The 20,699-nt window shown below is 48.4% G+C and overlaps 1 protein-coding gene across 2 annotated transcripts in view; it reads right to left on the minus strand.

The window, feature by feature from the left end:
* The window catches only part of Tmco4 (transmembrane and coiled-coil domains 4), a 61,791-nt gene that overhangs the window by 29,191 nt on the left and 11,901 nt on the right, over nt 1–20,699 (minus strand). For both annotated transcript variants that reach the window (XM_048350376.1, XM_048350378.1), the window contains exons 6-9: nt 17,529–17,703; nt 15,812–15,839; nt 5,978–6,110; nt 36–133 (exon numbers count right to left, since the gene is read on the minus strand). In XM_048350376.1, coding sequence (XP_048206333.1) covers nt 36–133; nt 5,978–6,110; nt 15,812–15,839; nt 17,529–17,703 — 434 coding nt within the window. The remainder of the gene's footprint in view (nt 1–35; nt 134–5,977; nt 6,111–15,811; nt 15,840–17,528; nt 17,704–20,699) is intronic.

The following is a 20,699-nucleotide window of genomic DNA, read 5'->3' on the forward strand; positions in this document are numbered from 1 at the left end:
AGACTGCTATGTGCCACCTGCCCAGCTGGCCTTACCGATCGCTGTTCCGCCCCCCACTGTCGCCAGGCCTATCAGGAGATAGCGCTTCCATTTCCTCCGGTTTTCTTTCTTCTTCCGGGATGCCTCTGCCATTCTGGGGATGGAGAGGTTGACCTTGAAGGGTCAGCTATGGCTAGGACCCCTTGAGACTGCCCACTTCACCAGCCCCGACCCCACCTCACCTCAGGAGAGAGCAATGGTGGGTAGTTAGGCTACCAAAGTCACCCAGGGCCACTGAGGCTTTTAAGAAGCAGAAGCTAGCCACGTGCTGGTGGTTCGTGCCTGTAATGCTAGCCATACAGGCGGCTGAGATCTCAGCCTCACAGAAACAGGAATGTCCAGGAGACTCTTCTCTTCAACTAACCACCAAAAAGCCAGAAGTGGAGGTGTGGTTCAAGTGGTACAGCACCAGGCTTGAATGAAAAGCTAAAGGACAGTACCCCAGGCCTTGAGTTCAATCCTTAATACAGACACACACAAACAAAAGAAAAAGAAAATAGAAAAAAAAAAACCAACAAAAAAACCCACAAAACTAGGCACTGGTGCTTCATGTCTATAATCCTAGCCACACAGGAGGTTGAGATCTACAGATCTCAGTTTGAAGCCAGCCTGGGCAGGAAAGTCTGTGAGACTGTTATCTCCCATTAGTTACAGAAAAAGCTGAAAGTGGAGCTGTGGCACAAATGGTAGAGTGCTAGCTGTGAGCAAAAGGAGCTGGCACATTAAAAAAAGAAAAGAAAAGAAAGAAAACCTGTTCTGAAACCTAGTAGGGGAATCTCAGTGGACAAGGCGCACTACTTACCTAACAAGTCCATCTAACAGGATTGCAATTGAATAATGAAAAGAAGACAATAATAATAGAGAAGCACGAAGAATACCTTTCAACAGAGTGACTCCCTCCCCTCCCTCCTCCCTCCCTTCTTCCCCATCCTGCTTTTGGATCCCACCTCCCTTGGGGACACCTGAAAACCCATTTCCCCTTGAGGAATCACTCCAAGGATGGGTTAGAGACATTTCTTCACAGGAGACCTTGGCCTTGGGGCAATAGCTAGCTGCTTCCAAGCTGGAGACTAAGTGCTGGGGATGCTAGCAGCAGGAAAGAAAGCATTTGGGATGAACTGGCGTCAGGTGTGTACTGAGCGGGGCTGTACTCTGAGGCTCAGGCTTTGTGAACCCCCTTTTCCTTTGGGGTCTGTAGCCCTCAGCCATTTTTTTTTTTGATTGGCAGCCAGAGGAGAGGCAGAGGTTGGGGTGGAGTGGCTGCGATGGGGGACCTCTGAACAGAAGCTGGAGTTTGGACACTCATTGGAGTGACAGCAAATCATGGTGATAAGAAATGAGGAAAAATGGTTAATATTTAGTAAGGGATGCCTGTACACTAGCTTCTGTGCTTTGGACTTCTTACGCTTTATCTTATTCTAGGAAATGGTTTTATTGTGGTCCTCACATTGCAGATAGGTTAAGAGAGAAATCGTGGCTACTTTCAGAGCATCCTACCATATTGGCCAGAGCCTCAGTCTCCTCTTAGTAAAATGGGGGCAATAATATCTCACAAGAGCATGGCTTGGTGAGGATTAAATTGGTTCCTCCTTTGGCAAATAGACAATTTTCAGGTGCTTTGGGATACTGTGTTATCTGTGAGCAGAAAAAGCCAGGGGGTCCACCACTTGTTTCCTGCCCATTCCCAGAAATGGACTTGCATTGGGCATTCTGGGACTGGGCATGCTTTTTGGCTTCCTGCCAGCTCAGTTCTCCATGCCTACCCAAGGGGGCAGAGGGTAAAGCATGGCTCTTCTTACTGTTTTGAGACAAACAGAAGCCAATGCAAGAAACTTGTGCCCCCTCTTGGTGCAGGACCATGCACCTCTGCAGAGGGAGGGAGAAGCGGGGGGGGGCACTCAGAGCCAGGGGCCTAGTCTGGTGTTCAGATCTCAACTGCATGCGGAGGCTTGGTGCCTTCTTCTGTGCAGGGTTTATCACCATTTGTCAGCTACTCACATCTCTCTCCCTTACTGGAAGATTCTACAGTTGTGCTTCCACAGGGAATTGGTTCCAGGGCACCCCCCCCCCCAAGGGCTAATAAATACAGGTGCAGTATTTATTTCTAACCTATGCAATTCTCGCTTCTACTTTAACCATGTTTAGATTATTTATTGTACCTATATGAACATGTGTATATCTTATATAATGTATACATCTATGTATATATCTTGAATAATAATAAGGCTGGACCTGTTTAGTACCAGACCTAATTATTATTTTTTTTTGGGGGGGGGCTTGATCTCACTATATAGCTGAGGCTAGACTGAAACTCATGATTTTCCTATCTCCATTTCCTGAGGGCTGGGATTATAGGCATGCACCACTATATCCAGTCAAACCTAATTAAAAAATATTCTCTAGCCATGGCTAGTTGAATCTGGGGGATGTGGAAATGCCGAGATAGAGGATGACCCAAGTGTACATCATTGCTCTGTCAACTGACTACCGATGACCAGCTTTAACCAATGCCATGAGAGTGGGGATGTGAGCCACTTCTGGAAGGATTTTTAAGGAACTGTAGGGGAGCCTGACAGGTCTTCTGTCACTCTAGCCCCAGACTGACAACATTCTAGACAAGACTGGGGCTGTTGTATCAGCCTGGAGTCCAGAATGAAGTCATTGTGAAGGCAAGGCATGGCCAGTCTGCAGTGTAGAAGTTATGGGCATAAGGTTTAACTGTCAATGCTATAAACCATTGAGATTGAGGGGAAGGGCTCATTTGTTACAGCAGCAAAATCTCCTTATCCTGATAGATGGATCCACTTACTATGACTATGTATAGATTACACTTATTTAATTTATGCCAGTACTAGGGCTTGAACTCAGGGCCTGGGTGCTGTCCCTTGCCTTCACTCAAGGCTGGCTCTTTGCCATTCCCAGCTTTTTGCTGGCTAATTGGAGGTAAGAGTCTCACAGACCTTTCTGCTCTAGCTGGTTCTAAACTGCAGTTCTCAGATCTCAGCCTCCTGAGTTGCTAGGATTATAGGTGTGAGCCTGTACCTAGCCTATCAACTGCATTTATATCTAAGTCTTCTTTTCCAACTAATAATGATATATAATTTCCAGGGGTTTTGTGAGATCTTCACGAGATGAGATGATTCACATATAATGACTGGCCTATCATAACTGTTCAATATGTTTATTGCTATTATCATTTTTCTTGTTACTAATGAGAATTTCCTTCTAAACAGAGGCTGGTGATATACTTTGACCCTTAATTGATTTGATGCTTAACTGATGGTTCTTAATTTGGTTTAAACAGGGAGGATGGAAATTATTGGATTTTTGGTAGGGTTCAAGGCCGGAGGGTAGAAAAAAAAAATCCCAGCACACCACAGGAGCAGGCATGGTGGGGAGAGGAGGCGTGTGGCCATGGCTCCGAGTACCAGCAGCACTGCCTGGGCTGCAGCTAGAAACCGAGGGAGGAGGTCCCTGAACCTGAGGCTCAGGTCATACACTTCCAGCTCTCCATCCTCTGCTGCTACCCCTGGGCCTGGGAGGGGGAGATAGCAGGAAGATCATTCCAGCAAGCAGAGGACAGACCACCTTCCTGCAGTGACGTGTCCCCCACTCACTATGAAACCAGAGGGGGAATGCAGGCTAAATTAAAAAAAAAAAGTATAAGGCAGAGAAGACCTGCCTAGCACCTAAACAGAAACTTTTGAGTTAACAGGACAAGCGTGAAATGTTGGAACATTCACAGTCACTGGAGATTTATTAGTAGGAACTTAGTCAAGGAGCTCCCACTGTAATCCTAGCTAATTCAGGAGGCTGAGATCTAGAGGATTGTGGTTTGAAGTCAGCCTGGGCAGAACACCTGGGTACCACATTACATTCTAAAGCCTAGCACCTTCCAGAAACAGAAAAAGTTTAAAGAAACTTATGCAGAATCAGATCCATTCAGGGTACATACAGACTTACAATTAATTCACTGGGGAAAAAATGGAGGCTGGTGTCCAGAGAGGACAAGCTACGCTCCTAAGGCTACACAGAAAGTTAGTGGCAGAATCTGAGCAGAGAACCAGGTCTCCAGGCTAAAGAGTTGTTATGGTGCTTTCCCTGGATCTGAGATACTTTTGGGAACCACAGGCAGAATCTGAGCTCTATAACCACAATCCTAAAGCTACCCATATTTCTGGGGAGAGCATTTCTAAGTAATTATAATTATTAAAAGAAATAGCAAGTTGTAGTCAGGCCTACGTAGCGTTTTCCAAGCCTGTGAGAAACTCATGAGAGAGGGCCTACTATTATTATTATTATTTATTTATTTATTTTTGCCAATCATGGAGCTTGAACTCAAGGCCTGAGCACTGTCCCTCATTTCTTTTTGCTCAAGGCTAGCACTCAACCACTTGAGCCACAGCACTACTTCTGGCTTTTTTCATGTATGTGGTGCTGAGGAATGGAACCTAGGGCTTCATGTATATGAGGCAATCACTCTACCACTAGGCCATAGTCCCAGCCCCGGGCCTACTATTATTCCTATTTTGCAGTGAGGAAACTGAGCCACAGGGAAGTTGAATCAGGTGCTCAAGGTCATACTGCATCAGAGCTGGGCTGCCTTAGAACTTCTGTTTTCCATTTTCTGTGATCTAGATTACTGATGTTCACAGAACAAATACCTCTGGGTAATTTGTTTCTTTCTGGTAAGAATTTTTCAGCTAATGATCAGGTTCTGTTCATACCTGTAATCCTAGCCACTCAGGAGGCTAGGTTTGATCTGAGGATCAAGGTTCAAAGCCAGCCTGGGCAGAAAAGTTTGTGAGACTTTTATCTCTAACTAAACACAAAAGGCTAGAAGTGGAATTGAGTGAAAAAAGCCAAGCCAAGAATGCAAGGTCCTGAGTTCAAAGGTTCAAAGGTTCAGTATCGGCAAAAGATTTCTAACCAATAAATGAGCGATTCTTTAATCTGAAGTTGTAGGAGACCCTCCCTCTTTCTGGTGCTTTCAAAGTACTTGGGGCAGATTTTGTAGTTATGGTAACTTGCTTGGATCAAGGTTATTTTCTTGCTCGTACAGTTTGAGAGACAAAGCAAGAATGTTTCGAGGTCATTTCAACAAACCACGTTTCCTCCTCTTTTTCGAGGTAACACCCATTCCCTTTGCCCCATAAACCCTGGCACGAGGCTGTTTCTGACTCTGAACCTGACAACGGGATTAAATCTCCAACTGGGAGAATGAACTGGAGCAACCCCTGAGACATTGTAGATGAGCGAGACTCAGGGCCGGGCCGACGTGCCTGGTGCCAGCAACCCACAATCAGGCTGTGGCTGGGATTGATTTATTGCACTGGGATTCAGATTTTTGTGTTAGGCGTTCTCTCCAAGGAGCAGTGCGGTGGCCAAGTTACCGACAGAATAGCAGAGGCTCTGCCATGGAGGAGTCAGATGTGTGTGGGGCATGTGGGGGAAGGGATGAGCCACATCACAGAGTACTTGCTATGGCACCAGGCCTGGTCAGAGTTTTATATTACAGGAATGTTCTTTTCTCCCAATGGCCCTGAAGGCCACTATCCCTATCACCATTTTACAGACACTGAATATTGCAGTTTAGAGAGAGGTGGCAAGCTAGCTGCCCAAGGTCAGACAGCAGATAGGTGTCCAAAGTGGAATCTGAACCCAGGTCACTCAGGCCCAGTCACTGGGCCTGAGGTAGAGCAGGGTGTCAGGGCTCTAGGACATTCAAGTCAGATGCATCACTCTTAGTAACTCTCTATTTGGTCCCCCTCTTCTTGCAAGTGAGGACTGAGGCTCAGAGAGGGTAAGGGACTTCTTAAGGTTACACAATGAGCCAAGGCAATTTTGAAACTCCATCCAATGCTCCTTCAGCCTCAATCAGGGGAAGGTCATCATGATCGGCAAAGGACCCCTGAGTGGAAATGCAGGGCTTTCTTACTCAGATTCCTCTTCTCTGCCTTCCTTCAGGCTCTCGAGGAATGTTTCTTCAAGGACATCCAGGTCCTCCAGGGGAATGTGGAGCAGAGAAGTCACATGGCAAACGAGGACTCTGGCTCGGGCATCGTAGCCTCCTCCAAAGACAGAAGGGACAACACAAGCAAAGCATCAGATGGAGTTCCTAAACACAGAGATGTTTACAGTAATCACAACTGAAGCTCGCTCTCCCCCCAGCCCCTGTTGGTCCTCGGCAGTGTCCACTAGTGTCCAGAACACCAGGCTGCATTGCTGCTGCTGAGTGCCCGCACTTTCCAAGACAAATTCGCCATTTCGCCCCCCTCTGCTGTTTTCTGTCAAAGGAGCCTTGGGTTACTGTGCCCTCTGATCCTGAGATTGTAGCTTGACCACATATAGCAGTACTCCATGAAAACCAATGGATTGGTCTCCTTTACATACTGTTAGTGGCTTCAGGAAATGCAAATTTAGCACCTCTGTGGCCTGAGATCCTGCATGTTAGCAAGATTGTGTTCCCCCTTTAGAGGTGCTAGGACAGATTCTGTTGCTGGCTTTTCCTAACTTCTAGAGGCTGCCCCCACCCCTTGGCTTGTGGCCACATCATTCTGGCCTCTACTTCTGCCACCATGCCTCTTTCTTTGTTGATGTTCCCTGTCATGTATGCAAGGCCCTTGTTATTCCATTGGGCCATCTGGAGAGCCCCAGATGATTGCTCCATTCTGTGCCTAGAGTCCCAGCTACTTTACAGGCCAGGGGCAAGGAGGATCAAGATTGGAGGTAAGCTGGGGAAAGAAGAGCAAGACCCATCTGAAAAATAAAATAAAATCCTTGACTGTCTGTGTGTATGGCTGTGTCTCAAGTGGTAAAATACTGGCTTTAGCAAGCTTGAAGTCTCAAGTTCAAATGGGGGGGTATTGGTGCTGAGATCTGCTTAGGTGCTGTCTACGTGCCGGCATACAGGCTGTGTCTCAGAGTCATCAGATTAATGAAAGGTCTGCAGACAAAGGAGTTCCTTTTCCTTTGAACAGAAGCACCTGCTTCACCCAGGTGATAATTGGGCTGTGGGAACCAAGGCTTGGCTGTGATGATTCATGGATTGCAATTATAATTAGTGGCTAATACCTACTTGAGGGGTCAAGGTTGCAGTGATAGAATTTCTAGATTCCTGGCTGCCACGTGCACAGGTAATTATGATTCCTGAGGTAATGTCAGGCATGGAGAGCCTGCTGTCCCTCAAGGTCATTTCAAGGACTTTGGAGGCTGGGCTGCTGGTCTTGAAGCTGAGCTTGGAGGCAGGTGAGGCTCTCCTGGTCTTGGTTCTCCTAAAGATCTATTTTGTTTATCTAATAGGTCCCTGTTCACACATCCACCCTGGAGCTTGGGCCAAATGCCTGGGTATTGTCCTTTGGTCATCCTGACACCCAATCTACCAGCTAATGTTGGCAGCGGAGTCTCTAAGCTACAGTCTGCATCTGAGCATTTCACTCCTTCCCCACTGCCACTGCCTCCCACTGGGACTGAAAATTCCTCAACAGCCTCTGGCTACCCTGTGGTGCTTCATCTTTCATTCTGGCCTCTGTATTCCATCTGCCTCCAACCTAGAAGGAGTCACGTCTATACTCGCTTCTTGGCTTAAAACTTTCCAGTAACTTTCTAATACCCTCAGGATAAAGTCTAGATTTCTTCCTAGATCTGTAAGATAGCCAAACCCTTCTTGCCACCCTCTCCTATTTCTCTTACTGTGACTCTGTGCTTCAGGCATCAGCATCAGTCCTACCAAGCACATGCCAGTCTCAGGGCCTTTGCACTTACTGTTTTGTCTCGTAAGCCCTTCTCCAAGAGGTCTGCCAGGTTGGCTCATTTCCATTAGCCAAATCTCAACTCTTTGGAGACTGATGGCTTCTGAAGTAGAGCAGTTCACTTCTAAGTCCATCCTTTTCCCATTACCATTTCCTCCTCTCCCTTCTGTTTGGATAATATTGTGTGGCTCAGCCCATCAGAATGCTCCCCCCCCCCGCCCCAATGCCATCCCCTGCCAAAGGATAGGGCCCTTTGCCTCATTCCTTGCTGTTTCCCATTGCCTCACCAATGACTGGAGTATGTAGGAAGCAATGAAGTCATGTTGACCCAGTGGCTGGCCATACTTCTTCCTGGCCTGCTAGAGTCTCCGCTGTGCCCCATGTGCCCAAAGCAGCATGCATGGCCTTTCTTGCTTCTCATCTCCATTATTTTTTTAACCAGTCCTGGGGCTTAAACTCAGGGCTTGAGCACTGTCCCTGAGCTTCTTTTTGCTCAAGGTTAGCACTCTACCACTTGAGCCACAGCACCACTTCTGGGTTTTTCTATTTATGTAGTACTGAGGAATGGAACCCAGAGCTTCATGCATGCTAGGCAAGCACTCTACCTCCATGCCACATTCCCAGCCCTCTCACCTCCATTTTTGGTCTGGCTCTCCCAGGAAATGTGGAGATAGGGAGGGGACCAACTGGCAAGGACCTCTTGCTTCCTCTAGATAGGATCTTCGCTTCAAGGGGCAAATGACTTTTAGCACCAGAGCTGACAATGCCTGGAACATTCTGAGACCTGCTCATGGCTCAGTTAAGGACCTGGGCCACCTGCTCCCAGAAGCCCTCTCTGATTCATTCCCCTGCTTCCTGTCCCTTTGCAGCAGCAAGTCTTTTTTTTTTTAATCACCATTGAAAATTATGTGTGTGTGTGTGTGTGTGTGTGTGTGTGTGTGTGTGTGTGTGTGTGGTGTGTTTGCTGGATGCCAGTGGCTCACACCTGTCATTCTCGCTACTCAGGAGATTGAAATCTGAGGATCTGTGTTCAAAGCCTGATCAGGAAGGACAAGTCCATGAGATTTTTTTTTTTTTTTTTGCCAGTCCTGAAGCTTGAACTCAGGGCCTGGGCACTGTCCCTGAGCTTCTTTTGCTCGAGGCTAGTACTCTATCATTTGAGCCACAGTGCCACTTCTAACTTTTTCTGTGTATGCAGTACTGAAGAATTGAACCTAGGATTTCACTAAAGTGCTTCAGGCAAGCACTCTACCGCTAAGCCACACTCCCAGCCCCTCCAGGAGATTTTTATCTCCAACTAACCACCAAAGAAGCCAGAAGTGGAGCTGTGGCTCAAGTGGCAGAGCACTAGCCTTGAACAAAAAAGCTCAGGGACAGCACCTAGGATCTGAGTTCAAGTCCCAGGGCCAGCATACCTACACATACACAAACCCAACAATTGTTTTTTTTTTAAATTTGCCTACACATTTATTGTTTGTCTTCCCTCCAGAAGATAAATTCCAAATTCACTGTGTATCCCCAGTTAATACTACATTTTTGTGTCTGTGTTTTGATTTTTTGGGTCAAGGTTCCCATATGTAGTCCAAGATGGCCTTGAACTCTTGATCCTCCTGCCTCAGCCTCCCAAATGCGAGCATTATAGGAGTGTACCCAAGGCTTGGCTGTAATAATGCTTTCTCTGTGGTGAATTGTGGTATTTCTTCCATCCACTCTGATAAGTCATGCTAAGAGCCACCTGGAGATAGGGCTGCCAGGTAAGCTGCCTAGTATGGTGCCAGAGTGGGCTCCTTACCCCCTCTTCCCTGGGGTCTGAGGACACACTTCAAGGCCACACTCGTGTCCCTCCTGCTCCTCCCTACAGCACTTCCTTTCACCCACCTACTTTCCCAATTACATTTCCCCTAGACACCAGCATCAACCCTGTCCTTACCCCAAGGGACAGTTTTCAAATGAAAAAAGCCACACTGAATTCCCACCCCATGCCACCTGTCTGCTACCAAGCACTGGCTTTAAGCTTCTAGAATGGTCCATAGGGTTTGCCCCAGAAGGGAGAGAGTGGTAGTGGAGCCCCTCTGGGGGCTGTAGTTTATCAGCAAGGTGGGCGACGCCACACATTGCATCCACCCTCACTCATGCTCAGGGTCTCTGTGCATGTCCACAGGAAGGCAGGCCAGCAAGGAGGTGGACTGTGGGCCTTAGAATGCCAGGTTAGAACCCTGGCTCCCCATTCTTATGTGTGTGGCCTTAGCTGGGTGATTTTATTCTCTGCTGTGGTCTCCTCTTATAAAGCAGAGGCAGTCATAGCATCTGTCTCCCAAGGCCTGATGGGCCTTAAACAAATTAGTATCTGTAAAGAAAGCACTCTGATGCTGGGCACCATGGCTGCTAGTTACTCAGAAGGCTGAGTTCTAGAAAATTGCAGTTTTGAGCCAGCCTAGGTAGACAAGCAATAGTCTTATCTCCAATTGGCTAACAAACAGCTAGAAATACAGGCATGGCTCAAGTGGTAAAGTGCAGTTGTCAGTGGGAACTAGAGGTCCCGAGCTCAAGTCCCAGTACGTGTGTGCATGTGTGCACGCAGGTACACACACACACAAAAGAAAGAGAAAGCACTCAGCTTGTAAGAGATACTTAAAAGCTGCTTTTGATGGGCATACTCATTCTAAACATAGGAGAAAAGCTGGGTGTTCCTGCATTCATTTTGTACGTGTCTGCTCTGGGCCAGTCTCTCTGTGGTCACCTTGCAATCCAGGAAGGACGGAACTGACAGATAACATCTTCATGAGAGGACAGAAACCATTTCCAAGGAACAAGAGCGTATCCTTGGAACAGACCCCTGGGCATTCCCGATGACCTGTTTATCCTGACCAGTCATGACAACAGTAACAACTTCTCCAGAACCTCTTCCAAGAAAAGGACTGACGTCAGAATCAACCTCACCACACCCTGAATGAGACTGTTTATTATGCCTGCCTCTCTCCCTTACCCCCCAGTTCTTTGTCTATAAAACCTAAAGCTCATGTTTGTACCCCCACAGGACCACTGAAGGTCAACTGAAGGGCAGTGTTCCCATAGCCTGTCTGTGCTATGTAATACATTTCCTTTCTCTGCATTTCATCTTCTCTCTTTATTTGTCGTATAGTGGCCAGGCTTGGCATGTGGAACTCCTGGAATTTGGGTTTGGGGTCTAAAATGAGTTTCAGGCAGATATCAGGCTATTGGCAAGTATCTTTTTTTTTTTTTTTTTTTTTTCTTTTGGCCAGTCCTGGGGCTTGGACTCGGCCTGAGCACTGTCCCTGGCTTCTTCTTGCTCAAGGCTAGCACTCTGCCACTTGAGCCACAGCGCCACTTCTGGCCATTTTCTGTATATGTGGTGCTGGGGAATTGAACCCAGGACCTCATGTATACGAGGCAAGCATTCTTGCCACTAGGCCATATCCCCAGCCCCTTGGCAAGTATCTTTATTAAAATTATCCCCAGGAGTCAGGCCCTGGTGGCTCAGGCCTGTAATCCTAACTACTCAGGACTCTGAGATCTGAGGACTGTGGTTCAAAGCCAGCCTGGGCAGGAAAGTCCATGAGACTTTTTATTTTTTTTTGCCAGTCTTGGAGCTTGAACTCAGGGCCTAGGTGATGTCCCTGAGCCTCTTTGTGCTCAAGGCTAGTGCTCTGCCACTTGAGCCACAGCACCACTTCCATCCTTTTCTGAGTAGTTCACTGGAGATAAAAGTCTCATGGATTTTCTTGTCTGGTCTGGTCTGGCTTTGAGCCTCAGATCTCAGCCTCCTGAGTCACTAGGATTACAGATGTGAACCACCTTGGCTTCCATGAGATTCTTATCTCCAATTAACCACCAGAGAATTGGGAGTGGTGCTGTGGCTCAAAATGGTAAGAGAGCTAGCTTTGAGCGAAGTAGCTCAGGGACAGCACCCAGGTCCGGAATTCAAGCCCCATGACTGACCAAAAAAAAAAAAAAAATAAAACAACCAAACTCCAGGGCTGACTATACATAAGAGTTCTTATTTACTGAATAAACAAACAAGGTGGTTTCGATATTGATTATAAACTGTCTCAATCTCAAGGATGTTGGCAGAAAACCCGGTATCTGGGTCAGGAGAGCCAAAGACTCACGTCTTAGCACTGATTCATTAGGAAGTAGGGGTGCAATCTAGTAATTAAAGACTTTCTGCAGAAAGTAGAGCTAGGTGTGCCGTATGCACTGCTGTAGCTCAAGTGCGGGCTACACCTGCTGGTTCTCCTGCTGGCCTCTTCACCTCCAGGTCAGATTACAGATGCAGAGCCAGGGGGCGGAAACCACCCTTCACCCTGGATTACAAACTTCCCTGAGCCACTCAGAGCTCATGAGAGTTACCTTGCCTTAAGTGGACTTTTGAAACTTTGAAATGTCATCCTGAGCTACTGACTAAACCCTCGTAGGCCTTCATTTCCTCCCTGTAAATGCAGACTGCAGGATGTATTTCAGTAGCTTATTGGACATTTATACACTGTGCAATAATTCAGCCTATATAAGGGGCCTAAAGAACAACCAGAAGGACTTGTAAAGATTACACGGGCCCCGCCCGAGACAGCCACATTTTGGGCTTGTTCTTTGCATGGCATTCGGCAATGTGTGAAGACATTTTTGGATGTCAGAACTCAGGAAGTGTTACTGGCACCTAGTGGGTAGTGGCCCAGGAGACTGTCAAACACCCCCATAGTGGACAGGACGCCCCCACCCACCACGACAGAGGGCTTTCCGACTCTGAACATCACTGGAGCCAAGCTGAGTTAGTGTTATCAGCTCAGTGTTTACTGTATTCTATAAGACATGTTTTAAGGCTGGGGTCATGACTCAAAGTAGAGCAACTGCCAAGCAAGCATGAGGCCCTGAGTCCAAACTCCAGCACAGGGGGGGGAAGACTATGTAAGACTTGTTTCTACAGCTGGTAAGGAGCTTAGCAGGTTGCTACCTGAAGAGAAAAAATGATTAGTCTATGCAAAAAAAAAAAAAATTCCCAGCCAGCTGCCAGCAAGGCCTCACTGTGACTAAGAGCCCCAAACTGCCAGTAAAGGTCAACCTTCCAGGAAGCGGTGAGAAAGGCAGTTTTTCATATTGATTTCCTGGGTTATTCATCTCTCCTCATACTCAGGGGAAAAGCCAGGGCTCCCCCATCCACTCCAGAAGAGGAAAAGGGTATTCAGGCAAACCACCTTCAGCAGGTTTGAAGGTCATTCTCAGAAGAAAGACTATCTGTCCATCCTCTGTCACTCCCACTCTCATTCTTCCTTCTCCCATCTTTCCATGCACCTGGTCTTTCCTTCTATCCATCCATCCATCCACACTCATTTATCCATCTATCCATCCACCCACCTACACTCATCCATCCATCCATCCATCCATCTACTCACCCACACTCATTTATCCATCCACCCATCATTCCCTCCCTCCCTTCCTCCCTCCCTCCCTCCCTCCTTCCTTTCCTCTTTCCCTCTTTTCTTTCAGCAACTATTCAAGGTCCAGCACGTAGCTCCCACTGTTACAGACGCTGAGATTCGATGGTGAACAAGCCAGACAAGAGCTCTACCCTCATGGAACCTGTCGGAAAGAACTTAGATGACTGGTTCACTTATGACATTGACTGTCGCCTTATAAGACCTTTGGTTATGTTCTGTCAATCAAGGATCCTACAGGTTAAAAAAATTTTTCTTTTCTGATGAGCTAGGTACCAGTGGCTCACATCTGTAATCCTTGCTACTCAGGAGGCTGAGATAGGCAGATCTGTGTTCAAAGCCATCCCAGGCAGTAAAGTCCAATTAACTACCAAGAAGCTGGAAGTGGGGGCTAGGAATATGGCCTAGTGGTAAAGTGCTCGCCTCGTATACATGAAGCCCTGGGTTCGATTCCTCAGCACCACATATACAGATAAAAGCCAGAAGTGGAGCTGTGGCTCCAGTGGTAGAGTGCAAGCTTGGAGCAAGAAAGCTAAGGAATAACACCCAGGCCTTGAGTTCAATTCCCAGTACTGGCTCGAGTACCTGTGCATGTGCATGCCATGCGCACACGTGCACACGCACACACACACATATACATTATGGACTTCTGGCTTTTTCTTGCCTTTTATTTAGGCTTCAAGTTGCACTGCTGGGATATTGTGACCAAAGTCACAGAGAAATGGGCTCAGATACAGGCTGAGAGAATCCAGGGTTCCCGATTCCACGTTTTCCCCTCTGCCACTAACCTTACTGTCACCGAGGCTCTGCCCTGAGCTCTCCACATACACCATCTCCTTTAACCCATCCTCACTGCTACTCGACAAGGTAAACACTAAGCTATTCCTATGCGACACCTGAGGAAATGGAGGCACAGAAACATCCAGTCATTTGCCAAAGTGGGGCTTGGCTAGGGACAAAAAGGCAGCGAGGCTGGCTCAGATACTGTCTGTGAGGATGCCCCGGGTGGGGGGTCAGGGGAGGAAGAGCCAGGGGTAAGCCAAGCCAGCCCATTTAAAACCCACTCAGTTATTCTGTAAGAGCGGCTCCAAGGTGGCTCCCAGTAGAGAGGGCTACATATTGGGTGCTAGGTGCTGAGTGTGCTCACAACAGTTGTGGTGTGCAGGAGGGAAGGAGAGGGGACAGGATGTTGGAGGAGGAAAGAGAAAGTGCAGATAAATGGTCAAGGGCAGGTCTTCTACCCAGTGAATGGGGGAGAGGGCAGTGCGGGTCCAGGAGGCAGTGACCTGCTTCTGACGCTGCCTACCTGTGCACTCTACGTCCTCCGCAAGCCCTTTGCTCTCTCTGGGCCTCAATCTCTCCTCCTGTCAAAGGAGGGAGTCACACACATTCGCTTTGAGGGGTGAGTCTCAGGCCTACAAAATGGAGCCATGGAATTATATGCCTGCATGGCCCCCTAGAATCACACCTGGCATAGCACATGCACCCAACATGAGGTGGCTTTGTCATGGTGGCGGCCACACTGTCGGCTTCTCTGTCTTGGGGTGGGGCTTTGCCCTCCAGCAGCCTGAGCCCCATACAGTGTAAACTCTACCTGCAAGGACTAGACAGTATCATCTGTTAAAAAAAAATGGCGCATGCCTGTAATCCTAGCCATTCAAGAGGCTGACATCTGAGGATCGTGGTTCAAAGCCAGCCCAGGCAGGGAAGTCCATGAGACTCTTTTTTTTTTTTTTTTTGCCAGTCCTGGGGCTTGAACTCAGGGCCTGAGCACTGTCCCTGGCTTCTTTGTGCTCAAGGCTAGCACTCTACAGCGCCACTTCTGGCCTTTTGTATATATGTAGTGCTGAGGAATCAAACCCAGGGATTCAAGTATATGAAACAAGCACTCTTGCCACTAGGCCATATTCCCCGCCCTCCCATGAGACTCTTATCTCCAATGAACCACCAGAAAACTGGAAGTTGCATTGTGGATCAAAGTAGTAGAGTGTAGAATTCCCAGCTGCCGCTCACTGCGCAACCAGGGCAGGGGAACGCCGCTGAACCTCTCTGCTGAAAACGTAACTGGGAAATCCTGTGGGCAGGGATTTAGTGTGCCTGCGCCATGGTTTTCCCCAGAAGATCTCCAGGAATGAGAAGCTGTTACTGAGGAATCACGTGAGGAGGCGTGAAGCTGTAGCTATGGTCCCATGTGAGCAGGCTGGGAGACACCCCCGCCGCCCTGCCCCAGCACCCCAAGAGCTATACTCGAGTGGCTGGTCTTTCTCCTGAGTATACCAGGTGAGCATGAGGCAAGGAGGTCTTGGGAAATGTCGCTGAGATACAGGAGGGTGGGCAGTGGGGGCTCAAGAGCTCTTGATGAGCCACGGGGCGACTGAGGAAGAAAGAGGAAGTGAGCAGTGAGCGCAGCATTGGGCGTTTGACCCGATGTGCTAACCAGCTCCCTGCCAACGCTGCAGGCTGGGAGTCTCTATGCCAAATGTTCCTGTGTGCCAATCCACCCACAGGTGGTGCACCTGTCACAGGCTTCCCTCGTACCCACAATATACAGAATTCAGCAAATCAACTTACCACCCTGGAGTGAGAAGCTCAGTAGGTCCTGTGTGGAAAAGAAAACAGGGTTCAGGGAGGAGGCCACAGGATGACCCCCAGTCCAGGTCACAGTCACCCATTCCCACTCCCATTCCTACCCATGAGGAACAAGACCCACAAAACCCTCCGCCCCATAGGATAGCGGTGAGCAGGACAGAAAACTAAGTGAGCAGCCAGGTATGGCGGTGGGTGCCTAGAATCCCAGCATTTGGGAGTTTGAGGCCGGCCTGGACTACACAGTAAGGAAACTTGTCTCAAAACGAAACAAAATAACACCTTAAGTAAAACCAAGTAAGTGAGCAGAGCTATCAGGATATCAGGTAGTGAAATAAAGGCAGGAAGAGGGCTGCTTTATATTTGCACATGGCCACTGACAGCCTGTCAGAAGCTCCTATCTGCTCTAGCTAGACACAGAGCTGGTGACATGCCTAGGGCCACACAGCAAAGTGCTGGCTTCAGCAAAGAAGCATCACAGGTCAGTAGCATGTAGGCTCTGAAATCAGACCTCCAGGGTGCAAATCTTGGACACTTATCAGCTGTATGACCTCAGGCAAATTATTTAACCTCTCTGTGCCTTGGTTTTCTCTAATATGAAACAGATATGGTCATAAAGGTTGAGTATTCCTATTCTTAAAAAAATACAAAATTCATTTGGGTGCCAGTGGCTCATGTCTGTAATCCTAGCTACTCAGGAGGCTGAGATTGGAGGATTTAAGTGCAAAGTTCTATCTAGCCTTGAGCAAAAAAACAAAACTCAGGGATAGCTCCCAGGCCCTGAGTTCAAGCCCTAAGACTGGCTACCCCCCCCACCCCGCCCCCAAACAAAACAACAATAGCAAAAAACATTCAACATGTTTCAAAAACAATCTAAAAAGTTTTTTAATTTATTATTTTTTTTTGCCAGTCCAGGGGCTTGAACTCAGGGCCTAGGCACTGTCCCTGAGCTTCCTTGGCTCAAGGCTAGCACTCCACCATTTGAGCCACAGCACCACTTCCAGCCTTTTCTGTTTATGTGGTACTGAGGAATTGAACCAGGGCTTCATGCATGCTAGGCAAGTGCTCTTCCACTAAACCACATTCCCAGCCCCCTAAAAAGTTTTTGAGTGCCAACAAGATACCACAGAAAACCCCAGACCATGAAACTTTGTTTCACAATTTCCACACTTGCATAGTATCCCACTCCCTTCCAGTTATGCGTACAAGCTTTTATTTATGAAACATAAATAAATTTGGTGTCTTAGATCTGGGCTCCCTCTTCAAGACTGTATATACAATATATGAATCCTTGAATATTTATGCCAACATGAAAATGTCTGTCTGAACATGCAAACACACTGGGATATGCAAATGCATGTCCAAGTATGCAAAGTATTCCAAACCCAGAGGGGAAAATGTCTGAAACTGGAAAACACTTCTGGCTGCAAGCATTTGGAATAAGACACACTCCACCTGCACTGCTTAGCTCCAGAAGTTATCTGGAGTGATTGTGGTCAAGGCACTAACACAGGGTGCTTGGCGAGCAACAGATTGAAAGTAAGTTTTCGCCAGCTCCAGTCTTCCCCACCATTTGATATCATGCTGGACTGTCTGGTCTTCCCATCGCTCCACCCCACCAGAGGTGATTTCCAGACTGATGTGAAAAGCAAATGACTTGTTCCCCGGTCCCTAGACCCTGCCCCTCAAGTGTGAGGTCTACCTGTGTGATCATGGATGGGTCTCCCTTCAAAGCTGGGTCCTTTGATAAAGTCTCAGCAAACATGTCTACTCCTTCGCCTCCGATACCGCTGGCAAAAGCAGTCATGGTTGGCAGGACGGCTTCAGACAAGTCTAGCCACTTCACCAGGCCTGCTACAAACTCGGAGCAAAAGGAGCTGAGAGATGGAGAGATGGTTTTAGATCCCCTAAGTCACAGCCACACAGGGCTAGAGGCATGGTTTAGGGGATAAAGTACTTGCCTAGCAAGTGCAGGGACCTGGGTTCAAACCCCGGTACTGCTAAATAATTCAATGACAGGTTGAGGTCATGGGTGCAAAACTACATTATAGGGACTATGATGCAGAAAATTCAGAAATAGTAAGGGCTGAAATTGTAGGTGACATGGATTTTACCTTCTGTGCCCACCAAATAGCAGACACGAGTGCCTCATGCCTATAATCCTAGCTAATCCTATCTATTCAGAAGGCTGAGATCTGAGGATTGTGGTTCACAGTCAGCCCAGGAAGGAAAGTCTATGAGCTTCTTATCTCCATTTCACCACCAAAAAAAAGTGGAGCTCTGGCTCAAGTGGTAGAACACCAACTTTGAGTAAAAAAGGTAAGAAATATGCCCAGGCCCTGAGTTCAAGCCCTAGATGCACATAAGCCACAGGGAATGGGACAGTCTCCCAGAGAAGACCGTGTCACTGCAGAGTGGGATGGTGTGCAAAGAGAAGGTGCCCGCCCACCAGGGGCGCTGGCTCAGGGCTGCTGCCCACAGTGGGAGTCTGCGTGAGGGGCACTGGAGAGGAGAGGGGGCCCCATGGGTGGAGGCATGAGCTGATGTTATTTCAGGGACCATGACAAGCTTGGGCTTCCTCTGAGACCACGCTTCATGGCGTGAGCATGCGCTGGGTGAGGGCTGAGTGGCTGGGGAGCAGAGGGGTAAATGAAAATGTGATTGCACCTATGCAGGGATGGCGTGATCCTGGTAGATCCGGTCTAACTCCCCAGCTACTGCCCAGCCTGCCCAGCGGCAGCCCCAGGCTCAAGGCCCTGTGGCCAGGTTAGGAAGGGCTCTGGCTCTCTGCGGGTGAGGGGCGGGGGTGCCTCAAGATCTCCCTTTCCTGGCATGGCTCAGCCTGCTCATTCCTGGCTGTGGAGTGGGTGTGTGGAGCCCAGCTCCGAACCCTGGTCTCACGGGTACTATACTATGATCAGGTGCTAAGAAACTTGTTTTACCAGCACCGGAGCAAGGCTCAACGGGCACAAAATGCCCTGCTGATGTCAGCCAGCATCACGGTCATGGTTTACAAGGTGACTGAGGACAGGCAGGGTCAGACTCTGACGTCCAGCCACCTGGGAGAATCGGGCGGTGCCCTACGGTCCCCTTCCTCAACTTGGTTCTCCTCAGCTGTAAACCAGATGACAGCAGGCTGCGCCTGGAGGAGGTGGGAGGTGAATTGAGGAGGCACAGTAAACGTTATCTGCTGAGCAGCCAGCCTGATAACAAGTCCCAGTGTGACTCTGGGATTAGCCCAGGGTGGCACGGGGTGTGGTGAGGACACTGATGACTTCAGGGATGGCGGAGAGGTGGAAAGCACCGAAGGGGCTCAGGGTCAAGGATAGCAGCCTGGCTTGCTATGGTCTGGGAAGCAAGTCTTGGATGCAAAGAAATGCTTCGGGATAGATCCACAGGGGTAAAGAGCCTGGGGCAGCTGATCAATTCCCGATTGGCCATCAGCTGGGTGGTCCTGGATCTATTACTTCACCCCCAGGACTAGGTGTGTCCATATGATGAAAAGGATCTCATCAAGTTGTTGGAAGGACTAGGGAGCCTCGGTCACAGGCTCAGGACAATGACTGTCACTGTCTGTGTCTTTCTTTAGGGATAAGTGAATTATTCCTGTCCCCACCCACCAGGAGAGAGGTCTTATTAAATTTAGAGACCTGTTCCAAGTTTAGGGACCTGAAGTCCAGACCTCCATTTCTTGGTCTCTGGTGGCCACGCTCACCCACTGTGGAGACGGCCCCTTTCAGTGAGGACTCTACCGCGTGCCACCATGTGCCAGGTACTCAGGGCAGAGATCACCGCTCTCATCCTTCCCCGCCTTACAGGTGGGGCACCTGGGCTTCGGAGGGCCAAGGTCTCCGGCATCTCCGGCAGGGAAAGGCCTCCCTTTCTGGGAGAATGCAGCCAGAATGCAGCCATCCTGGGAATCCGGCCCATGGTTTGTTTTTATAAACAAAGTTTTATTGGCACACAGCCACATTCATTCCTGTCTATGAAAGGAACTGTGACACAGACCACATGGCCTGAGAGTCTAAATCTGACCTCTGGCAGCAGAGTCTGCTGACTTTTGTCAACCTCAGCAGCTTCTGTATTTTTCCTTTCTCTTTCCTCCTCCCCTCCTTTTGTGCCTGTCTTGGCACTTGAACTCAGGGCCTGGAATCTGTCCTTGAGCTTTTTTTTTTTTCTTTCTTCCCTCAAGGCTAGCACTCTATCACTTTTACACCAGTGTCACTTCCAGCTCTTTTCTGTGATTAGTTGGAGACAGCATTTCATGGACTTCCCTGCCTGGGCTGGATTCAAAACATAATCCTTAGCTCTCAGCCTCCCCAGTAGCTAGGATGATAGGTGTGAGCCACCTGTGCATGGCTAGGTTGATAAATCTTTACGCAAGGGAAGCCCACAGAGTTCTTCCTTGCACATAGAATTTTTTTTTTTTTTTTTTGCCAGTCCTGGGGCTTGGACTCAGGGCCTGAGCACTGTCCCTGGCTTCTTTATGCTCAAGGCTAGCACTCTGCCACTTGAGCCACAGGGCCACTTCTGGCCTTTTCTATATATGTGGTGGCTGAGGAATTGAACCCAGGACTTCATGTATAGGAGGCAAGCACTCTTGCCACTAGGCTATATTCCCAGCTGCACACAGAATTTTTAAGTAAGAGTTCATCTGGTAGGCTAGAAGGCTGAAGAAACTTCTGGAAAGATGGAGGCTTCCCATATGTGTCACAAGTAGAGTCCAGAGTGGGAAGTAAGTCAGACTCTTGCAGGAGGTGGGATAAGGAATGTCCAAGATGCTGCTACCACCCCACTGAGGATGAGATGGTATTATTATTATTATTGAATACAGGGCCTGTGCATGAATCTCATTTAATCCCCTTGCACAAAC

This window comes from Perognathus longimembris, chromosome 7 (genome assembly GCF_023159225.1).
Source record: "Perognathus longimembris pacificus isolate PPM17 chromosome 7, ASM2315922v1, whole genome shotgun sequence".
NCBI lineage: Eukaryota > Metazoa > Chordata > Mammalia > Rodentia > Heteromyidae > Perognathus > Perognathus longimembris.